Here is an 11169-nt window from a genome sequence, read left to right as displayed (position 1 = left end):
CAGCTTTTTTCTTTTTGCTTATGTGGTGCTGAGGAATCGAACCCAGGGCCTCAGGCATGCAAGGCAAGCGCTCTACCACTGAGCCACCTTCCCAGCCCAGGATATTCTATGCAAATAACTCTGAAGAAAGATAGGAGTGATCCCACTGTTATATGATAACAAATTTCAAGAGTTGGAAGCCTGAGTTTTGTTATTGTTGTTGTTGTTGTTATTGGTGGTGGTGGTGGTGGTGTTTGTCTTTGCTTTTGGGTTTTTTAAGGGTGGGGGAAGGGAGACACATGGAAAAGGAGGGAGGAAAGGTGAACAAACGCACTCTTGCTATTCATTACACACTATGTGGGGAATGAACTATGCAACCTGTGAGGAGGGACAGGAGTGGGAAAGCGAAGGAAGGAGACTTGAACTCAGCTCCTGACTTATAAAATAACAACCTTTATGTAAAACACCTCGATAATAACAATAAGATTATATTTTTTCAAAGGCAGAAATTTTTATTTTGTTGACTTCACATAGAACAGACAGACCAGGAAAAAGATGAACATAAAGACAAGACATTTTTACACACATCTCTTCTGGTCCCATCTTAGAAAATGCTTTGTTTTAAAACACTAGTTAAATGACCACCAAAGTAGTAAGAAACTACCACCAAGTAGCAAGGTCAAGAAAAGCAATACACATTTTGGGTGTTTCCTTTTGCATTTATTAAAGAATGCATTACCCATTTCCAGTTCTTCTGTTTGTAGTGTGTGAGCTTTGTCCCCACAGCTAAGTCATTTCAGATAAAAATAAGCCTGACAAGGGAGCCACCAAAGTGTTGTTTTCTCCTCAATATCCAATCGTGAGACAGGAATGCATGTAGCAGCATTACATTTCATCTTACTGTCAACCTAAGGAGCTCTGATTTGCCAGTCGATCTGAGCGTTCTGATTGAGCCTAATTTTTTCTTCTTGCTTCACTAATAATATGCAGATATAAATATCATCTTAATAAGATTGAGAGCAATGAAAACATCTTTTTAAGTCATGGTAGATAGAATACAGACATAGCTACCACTTACTGGATTAGCAAGCAGGAGTGTTAGGTGATGAAAAATATCACCAGGATAAGTGTGCAGGTTTTTACTCGGTAACTTTAAGGGGCTCACTAAAACCATGACAGTCTTAAAAGCCACATTCTACTTGGAACCTAGGGAACTGATTCCTCCTGTCACTGAAGAGCATTAGCTCCCATCGCTCCAACCGACTTCTTCAAGGAATGTTGACAGAGCTGAAGTCTTGTCTCAGGATGGACAAGAACAAAGATGTCAGGGCGGCGTAAATCTTCACCCAAGCACAAGCGGACCGCACAGGAAGTCATTCTTATACTAAAGTGACATTCCTGACCTTCCGAGGACTGGCGATGTCAAAGGAAACCTGTGGATGACCCGCCCGGCCCGGCCGAGGCTTACTGAGATCCTGGCAACAAAAGATAAAGGATGGATTTAATTGGCTGAGCTCACAGCACGATACTCACTGGAGGAAGCAAGCTCCGTCATCTCCTAAGATAAAATGAAGGCAGAGAAGGAACAAAAATGTTAAAAACACAGCTACTTCAGTATTTCCAATCACGCACACTCCAGGCACTCTCCAAACCCAGGGCTCAAAGAGCAATCCAATACAAGAACACACTAGGCAGACACAAAGATTCCCTGTTTTGTTCTTCGGTTTCCCTATGGGAGTGCTTGCCTTCTTTATGAACACATCAAACATTTCTGGACTTCTTTAAGCCGCACGTGGTTCTTGTGCAAGGCAGACGGGGCCTGTGAACAGAAGCACTGAGCGAACCTGGAGCCCCTGCCTACCTCCTGGGCTAGCGTGCCTCCACGCTGACTTTTCCAGAAAACCAGGAAATCCCCTGGCAGGATGGAGACCTGTCTGCTAGGATACCCCCCCCCATTAAACTGTGTGCAACCAGTTTCCTCTGCCAGCCTCAAGCAGGCTGGCTCCAATTCCAGGCGCAGTCGCTGCATTTAACGTCATAAATAATGCAGCTGCGCAGGATGAATTATTCAGGCTGCAAGGTTGAGGACAGAATGTGGCCCAAATCGATTGACTCCCAAGAACAGGAGGAATCCCGGGGCCTCTCAAAATGGCGCCTTTATCGCTGAAGGTGCTGGAGACAAGTGTGGTTTGCCTCATTTCCCACTGTGGGTTGCACAAGTGTCCCAGCGTTTTACTAAATTTATTGCATGTTTCTTTCTGCTGATCTAAATAAATGAGAGGGGTTCGTGGGAAAGGCCCCAATGAGGTTAGAATGGGTGACAGGCTAACCCTCTCAGCCTGACAAAAGGGCAGACACAACCACCCAACACAACCAGCAAGATTCACTGGCCGGGAGTCCCTAATTCTTCTTCTAGAAAGAGGAGGAGGAAATGGAGACCATTGTTTTCCATCTTCGTTCAGGTGCAAAACATTTGCAAACACTTTGGGGCACTGGTAACTCATGCCTGTAATCCTAGCTACTCAGGAGCCTGAGAGTTGAGGATCACAGTTCAAAGCCAGCCCAAGCAGGAAAATCTGTGTGACTTGTATTTCCAATGAAATACCAAAATTTAAAAAGCCAGAGGTGGAGGTGTGACTCAAGTGGTAGAATGCTAGCCTTGGACTGGCACACACAGGCACACACATGTGCACACATGCACACACAGACACACACAAAATTGCAAATACACAGATTTGTGGCGACACAGAAAAGAACTTGTCTTTCTCATTAACTGGATGAAAGTTTGAGTAAAAGTGTGAAGTCTGATACATTCGTGTTATCCCAATGAGAAACCACTGAGCTGACTGCGCTCTCCAGGCAGAATCCTCGTCTTGGAAACGCTGGTGTTACAGGCCCCACCCACAGACTCCATCATCATAGAAACGGGCAGTGAGAAGATGCCAGGGTTTGGTATATATAGATTTTGAAAATCGATCTCCCTACAAGTTGACACACTATCTGCAGCCTAGATCCCTCCGTGGAACACCCTACAGAGGCAGCGCTGTCTAGGGCCCCTCTAAAGCACAGGAGGTTTAGGGACGCCACTGCCCACAAATGGTGGAGTGTTTTCATGCCTTGCCTTGCCCTTGGCACCAATGTTACACCTCAGAGTTTCCCGTGATGTATGGCAAGCTCAACAGGCATGTGAGGCTCGGGGTCCAAACACACCAATGTGAGAAGCCCCTGGACTTGAGGTTCTGGTTTAAAAAGAAGAGTCACGTGGTTCTACACCTCAACAAGAACCCTGCTTCCCTCCTAGCCTCTCTCCATTCCCACCTGTCCGGGAGGAGGCCAGAGTACCCTTACACTCAGCCACGGTCACAAGCCTACCAATTTGTTCAACAAAAAAAACAGAGATGCTCAGATTCCTCCCCACCTCAGTCCTTCTGAGCCAGAAGAGCAGAGCTGGGGGTCAGGCATCCGTCCCCTGGAGTGCACACAGTGAGCCACACCTGCTCTTCCATTTTGCAATGTGCTTAGACAGAGGATCCCTGAAGAAAGCCACAGCTCCCAGACCACAGGGACAGAGCAACCTGCTGCGGACTCGATGACCTTCATCCATGACCCAATCATGAAGCTCTCTAGAGGACCGGTGAGACCACATGACCCACAGGCCACCTAGCAGTGACCTCAAAACAAGCTCCAAATGGAATGTCTGTCCTTCCCCCCCCAAAAAAAAATCCGCTCAGCCCTCAACACTATCCATCTAAGTGAAGGGGCACTCCAACCTCCTCGAGCCCTGACTCCATTCCTGACTCCCCAGAGACTCCTCACTCCCCCCTCAACACTATCCATCTCAGTGAAGGGGCACTCCAACCTCCTCGAGCCCTGACTCCATTCCTGACTCCCCAGAGACTCCTCACTCCCCCCGGGAAATGCCAACCCCTCCATCTTCCAGTCTCACAAGCACAGATCTCACACGCGCTCCTCAAACTCAGCACTGAGCAGCCCTCCGAGAGCCGCAGCATCTGAGAGCGGGGGATGGCTGGGCCTCAGGAGGTCCAGGCGGACAGGAGGGCAGAGCTGTCTGAAGTCCCTAGGAGACCTGGGCCTGAGGGGAACGAAGGAGCACCAGCCTGTGTTGCTTGTGATCTGGCCGACTGTGACGAGCATGTCCCCCATCGAGGCTCATGCTCCCACAGGGTGCACAGACGGCTACTTCACATCCACCATGGTCTTTGGAGCCACAGCGATGCGGTGGACAAGAGCCACCCCACGTGCTGGCCAAGCTGCCCACTCAACCCAGAGCTGAGGAAGGGAGACCTTCTTCCGCCATTGGGATAAGGATTCGTAAAGAGAAGAGGAGGCGGGAGGGTGGTCTGCCTCACCTGAGGAGGAGAGCGGCTGCCCCCCGGCTCCGGGACGGCGCTGAGATCGGCAGACTTCGGAGGGAGTGAAGCAAGCTCTGTAAGGAGAGAATGTCCTCAGTACGAATGATGAAGACACGAGCCGCATGCTCTGACAACTGCACAAAGATGTCTGCTCGCATGAGAGTCCTCGCCACGGCTACAGGGTGGATCAGGAATGCTCCCCCAAAGGCCAGGTATCTGAGGCTTGGTAGGATAAGGAGGGGCTGGAGCTTTAAAGGACTGGAGCTTGGGGGGAGGATGTGAAGGGAACCTTGGGTGTCTCTCCCTCCTCCCTCCCCTCTCCCTCTCCCTCCTCCCTGTCCACCATGTTGCGAGCAGCTCTGCTCCACCAGGCCCCTCCCTCCATGACCAGCTTCATTGGAACTCAAGGAACAGGCCATCAGATCCCAGACCAGAGCTCTGAGACTGTGATACACAAGAACCCTTTCCTCCCGTGAGTCACATGATGGAAAGCTGACGTGCAGAATTATAAATAGACTTTTTTTATTCCTGTGAAAATACATAATTTTACTACTTTGTTGCACGCAGAATAAAAATAGGGATAACTGGCTCAAAACCAGTTCCTTTCTTGATACATTAGTCTCTTCCAGAGACAGAATGAACCCGTGGCTTCAACAGCTAATTGGGGAAAAAAATAAACACAGAGCGGAGAGGCACAAGGGGAAGAGGTTGGGGGTTAGTCACTCTGGTCAAGTACTTGCCTCACTGCCCAGGCAAATAAATAGTCACAATAAATTTTGCCAAACGTTGTGTTTGCATTATCAAATGCTTTGCGGAACTTTTTTTTTTTTAATCTAAAGAACATCTTCTGGAATGCATAGGTGAAGCTGGGGTAAAAAGCAAAGGATAGCCTCCCACAAAGAGTCCCAATCTCAGCAAAAATCATTTGGGGGGGTGCTGCCTGGACAGCATGAAGGCCTTGAGTTCAAACTCCAGCACAGCCAGAAAAAGAAAGAAAAGAAGAGATGTTTAATTTAGTTCTATGGTCCTGCTCCTGGGGCTTGAACTCAAGACCTGGACACTGTCCCTGTACTTTTGTGCTCAAGGCTAGCACTCTACCGCCTGAGCTACAGCTTTACTTCCAGCTTTTTGGGAGACAAGAATCTCATCCCTGCCCAGGCTAGCTTTGAGCCATGATCCTCAGATCTCAGCCTCCTGAGTAGCTAGGATGACAGGCGTGAGCCACCAAAACCTAGCAAGAAAGGAAGAAGTTTTGAGCATGCGTGCACACACACACACAACACTCAACACACACCAGCAAGGGTGTGTCGGCTGACAATCTCTCCATGGCTTTGTCTTCCTGGCGTTTTGTGCAGGTGGACTTCCTTTCAGACTGTTTATCCCTGGCCAACTCAGCCTAACCCTCGTCATACTCAGCCTAACCCCCCTCATCAGCCGGTCTGGCTGCTCCGATGTGGCCTTCTGAGTCCCCACCCCCTCGTCACCACGTGAGAATGGGATCCTACAGAAAGACTTTCCAAAAATAAGCTTAGCATGCCGACATTCCCCAACGTCCTGTTCCGCTGAGCTGGAGCAGACATTTCCTCTGTTTTACCTGATCTGCTTCAAGTCCAAAGGAGGTTTCTGCCGACGGGTTAAAAGACCACCCCACACATTGTAAAGCAGAGGTTATTCAAAGAAAATCATGAATAGGTGCTGGTGGCTCACGCTTGTAATCCTAGCTACTCAGGAGACTGAGATCTGAGGATTGTGGTTCAAAGCCAGCCTGGGCAGGAAATGCCCAGTGGAGTCTTATGTCCAATTTATCACAAAAAGTTGGAATGGAGCTGTGGCTCAAGTGATAGAGCACTAGGCTTCAGCAGAAAAAGTTCAGGGACAGCGTTCAGGCCCTGAGTTCAAACCCCAGTACTGGTGTAAACACACGTGTGTGCGCACACACATGAACAGAGAATGAACAATTTCCTTAAGCTTTCAGATATACTTTAAGCTATAGATAAACAGGCAGGTTTTTCCCTCCACTGCTAAATTTACTCTAGAATGTTCCTAATTCTAGAATCTTTCCCTTGAGAATTACCCAACCTTTAATCTCCACCAATGGCTGAGCCACGGGCCAGGAGAAGCTGGTCTCTGGTCACCAGGAGACTCATGACACATTTCCCTGCAGGTCCGCCACCGTCCCTACCCTCCCCCTACTCACGTGCAGCCTTGGGCTCATCCGAGCTATATCCATAGTTCTCATTTCCCCTCTTTAGCTTGCTGTCAACAGCGTCTCTGGTTGTCTTCGCAGTTGCAGATTTTCTAGAATTAAACCATTGTATCATCAAACACTACCTGGGGCTGGAGATCTGGTTTGCATGTTTTCTTATACACTGAACTTGTACACTGAGCTGAGCCACTGTCTTCACAATGGTGCACACGCCTGCCTGTCTACACACCCCACGGGGCATCCCCCTGTGACAGGTGCACATGGCCTGCCTGTCCACACCCCACGGGGCGTCCCCCTGTGACAGGTACAGACAGGTGCATGAACACTCCAGAAGCCATTGGCCAAATAAAGCAGGGATTGGGAAACTCCGATCCCTGAGCCCCATCTGGCTTGCCACCTGATCTTTATAAATAAAGTTTAATTGAAACATCACCTGTCTTCATATTATCCACAGCTGATTTCAGAGTTGAGACCTCACAGGGACCAGATGGTTGGCAAAAACAAAAGAATTTACAATGCTGCCTTGCTATAGAAAAAGTGCACCAATCTCTGAAACAAACGCAGGTCGGAAGTCGTGGGGAAGGGAAGTGTGGGAATGGGGATCTAGAGAACTCAAAGCGCTATCCTCAACGCCCACCGATTTCTTCCAAGGGAATAATCATAGATGTGTGGAAATGCTTCCTTGTGTGAGTTACCCGTAAGGGAATAGCACAAATGATGCAGCTGGTCGTTGGCAAAGGAAAAGACAATGTATCTCCTGGGATGAGTTTTCATGCAGTCTAGTAAGAACCTTGGCCTGGCTGAAGGGACGGCGCAGGCGTGCAGCGCAGACGCCGCTCGGTAGCCCCGCTCCTGGCACCAGAGGGGAATCCCAGACACCACACAGGAGCAGCCTGCATGAGAACGCTCACTAGGACATTCCATTCATAATGACCCCAACCTGAAAGCAGGGTCTGTTGACGGCGCATGCTAGTGCATGTCTGTAGTCTCAGCTATACAGGAGGCTTAGGTAGAAGGGACTGCAGTCCGAGACTAGCCCTGATCAAAAAGCATAAACAAACTAAAGCCAAAAGGGCTGGAGATGTGGGTCAAATGGTAGAGCAGCTGCCTAGCAAACATAAGAGTCTGAGTTCAAATCCCAGTGTGGCAAAAAGTATTATATTATTATTATTACTACTACCACTGCTTCTATTATTACTCCAAGCCCATTTAAGGCAAAAGGAGAAAACAAATTTGCCCAGGATGTGCTATCACATGAGCATAAAATGCCTAGATCTGTTTGTGGCTCAGGAAGAAGACTTAAGTGAGCACATGTGATATATTCTATCTCCAATAACCTGTGAGTCACATCTCTGGGTGTGGGAGGGGGCTATCACCTGCGGGGATGAGCTCTCTGCCATGGGTTGTGAGGATTCTGGGGGGTACTGAGGACGAATTTCAGTGGTCAAGACCCCACTACCTGAGCTGAGGTACTCCTAAGGCGCTGCTCTCTCTGTGCTACACTCCCTCTAAAAGCTCTATCAGACAAACAAAGGAAAAATGTTAGAGACAAGCATTTATTAGCAGATATACTCTGCAGAATAGTGTCTAGTGAAGAAAGCAAGCCACGCTTACTGTGGTCCATATTTTACTAAATACCCACGTCTGCACAGCCGTGCGCATGTGAATACGCACGTGCAAACACACTCATACTCTGCTGGCAATGGTCACCTCTAGATAGTAGAACTGGGGGTGAACTTGCTGCTATTTTTTTTACTGTAGGCTAGCACTCTACCCCATGAGCCACGTTTCCAGCCCAGCTTCTTGCTGGTTAACAGGAGATAAGTGTTTCAGGGACTTTCCTGCTCAGGCTGACCCTGAACTGTGATCCTCGGATCTCAGCCTCCTGAGTAGCTAGGATTACAGGCGTGAGCCACTGGCATTATTTCTAGTATCTATTGCATTTAATTTTTAGGCAATAAATGTGCACCGATTCTATTTTTTTAACTAGGTAGGGTCATTTTAATACGAAAGATGTCTGCGAGAACTGGACTGAACGATGTGGACACACTGGTAGGAACACGCAGGTAGACGTGGTCAGCAATGAGCCGCCTGCCTCATCTGGGCCAGGGAGAGCACACGCAGACGGAGCCCACGGTCCACCCTTTCCCCAGGTCCAGGAGAATTGCTTAGCCTCCCTATCTCTGCGTGTATGCGTGCACATGCGCGTGCACATGTGTGTGACACCTGCGTTAGCTGCTATCATAGCCACCTCGAGGTTCTCTTATGGCTGTTGGTTCCACACCTCATATCCCACGGCCCCTGATTGCTTCACATGTTCTGAAATCCCCAAGGATCCTCCAAGAACAGAAACAGAAGGTGCTGGGGCAGTGGGCAGTGCTGAGCCGAGTCCTAGCTGGTCACCAGGAGAAACACAGGAGGACAGAGCGGCTGGGGCCTCTTTCCCGCCTCTTCCCCCGCCCAGTCGGAGGCACAAGTTTTCAGACCTCCAGGGTGGGATTCTGAGACCAACCCCCACTCTGAGAGCCCCGTTATTTGTCGGGCAGGGGGAGCTGCATACGTAGCCCCTGACACTCGGTGATTGCCCACATCCACCTACTCTACTGTCGAGAGCATGTTGGATTATCTAATAAATACCTCGCGTGGCTGTGAGGACGCCCCGGCTGAACCAGCGCCTCCTGAGAAGCCTCCCCCCAAGCGTCTGCCGAGGGCCACGCTGTCTGTCATGTCCTGCTGCCTGTCCTGAGCTCCATCACCTTAAGAGTGCTTTCAGCTACGGCTGGGCAGCGGGAACCCAGGGCTCAGCCCCCCCCCCCACAGGTGGATGGACCCCCCCCCCCCACAGGTGGATGGACCAGTCAGTGAACACTGCCCAGTGTGCCTGCCTGAGCCATGCATCCAGAAATCCCAGCAGGCCCCCTGCTGGTAGCCTCAGCCGGGACCCAGGGGTAGGGACAAGAGCCGTGGTGCACAGCACCCTCATGTGGAGAGAGTTGCACATGGCAGGCACTAGGAGACTCCGCCTCCCCGTGAGCCAGAGCAAGTCAGAGGTAGGCAGCTCCACCCACTTGTGCTGAACATATAATCAGTGTTGCCTGTGAGTTTGTGGTTGGCATATGGTTTTTGTTGGGGTTTTTTTTTTTAGTCTCGTCTATTTTCAGTACTCAGTTTTGAGAAGCATAATCCTTAAAACGCCACAGTTAGGTGTGGGTGTGTGTTGGTTGGTTATGTTTGACCAAAAAGACAAATGTGGTTGCAAACTTACCTTATTTCATTTTGGTAACTAGATTCTAGATGGAGGAAAGAAGAAGAAAAGGCAATTAGAAAAATAAGGTTATTCATTCAAAAAAGAATACATCATTGATTTTTAATGGGCCTTATATTAGCAGTTTGAACAAATAGATATTACGTGACCCCATACCAGAGTGTCAACTGGCTCCTAAGCATAAGTAAAATAGGATTCACTGTTATCTAGCAAAAGGGAATAATCTGAGTAATTGAAATAGTATAGGTAGCCAGTGTACACCTAGTGAATGAATACAGGATGTGATTAGCAAGATAATCAACAGCTCATCACCAAGATGGACTGGTTTACTAATGACAGCTGCTATTCATTAGTTACTATGTGCCTCACACCAGAACTGTACAAACACTTTAGTTAATGAATGCCATCATATTTTAACAGGATGGCCACCATTAGGTTAGTATTACCCTATTTCTTTAATTCTAAGATACATTCTCACTAAATAGTAGCAATTCATACGGCATGGCACACACGCAGAAAAAGCTGTGATTACTATTTCTAATCAATGGCTTTCTGGACCAGAAAGAATCTTGAATGTGAAGATGCAAAAACCCCAGCATTTGTCTGAAGAGCTGTGTTCCATAACAGCTCACTTCCTTACCCAGAACTCCCAAAGACCAACAAGACACCCATTTTCCTTATCTCTAGATAATGTCCTCACTCGATTCCAGTTCGAATAATGTCTTCCTGCTCACACCTCAACCTTGTGGCCGATTTTGGTTTAATTTCAGGGAAGTTAGGCGCCCCTCCATCGGGCACCCACAGGGATGCAGGAAAGCTACCGACACCCCCACAAAAGCAGGGCTGGGGGGCTGGCCTCGGGTCCCCCGCTCTACACACGGAGGCCCCCAAGCCCGGCTGGGTGGGAACCTCTGTCCTTCCCAACTATTCCTCCATTAGCCAGAGGCTCACTGAGGTTCTCCAGGTATGAACAGGACACCAGGAACTACGTTTTGGACAAAAGATGTTTACTAAGTTGAAGCGTGGATGTACTCTCCCTAGCAAAGCCAGCAGCACTCCAGTTCTTGCATTTTGCTAAGCTATCATGTCATTTCCACTGAGCCCTGGCTGGCGGTGGAACGGGAGCACTGTAAGTGAGTCACGGCAGACCCTGGCCACAGCCCCGGACTGGCTACGGAGAAGAGGGAGGGGCCCGCTGTCCCTCCAGCCAACATCTCACCACAAAGCCACACAAAGGGGCAAACCCAGGAGGGATCACAGGAGCGTGAAGATGCTTGATCCTCACAGTCAGTCTGTAAGATGACGGCTTGTCCACAGGGTGAGAAATGCTGAGGGAATGGACAGGC

General features: G+C 49.0%; 1 protein-coding gene across 1 annotated transcript in view; it reads right to left on the bottom strand.

The window, feature by feature from the left end:
- Positions 1 to 944: 944 nt before the first annotated feature.
- Igsf5 (immunoglobulin superfamily, member 5) overlaps positions 945 to 11169 on the bottom strand; it is a 27848-nt gene continuing 17623 nt past the window's right edge. The window contains exons 6-9 of the mRNA XM_013027339.1: positions 9824 to 9848; positions 6550 to 6650; positions 4350 to 4426; positions 945 to 1454 (exon numbers count right to left, since the gene is read on the bottom strand). Of these exons, the coding sequence (XP_012882793.1) occupies positions 1359 to 1454; positions 4350 to 4426; positions 6550 to 6650; positions 9824 to 9848 (299 nt within the window). The 3' untranslated portion in view covers positions 945 to 1358. The remainder of the gene's footprint in view (positions 1455 to 4349; positions 4427 to 6549; positions 6651 to 9823; positions 9849 to 11169) is intronic.

Source organism: Dipodomys ordii, unplaced genomic scaffold (genome assembly GCF_000151885.1).
Source record: "Dipodomys ordii isolate 6190 unplaced genomic scaffold, Dord_2.0 Scaffold103, whole genome shotgun sequence".
NCBI lineage: Eukaryota > Metazoa > Chordata > Mammalia > Rodentia > Heteromyidae > Dipodomys > Dipodomys ordii.
This window is presented reverse-complemented; position numbering and strand designations above follow the sequence as displayed.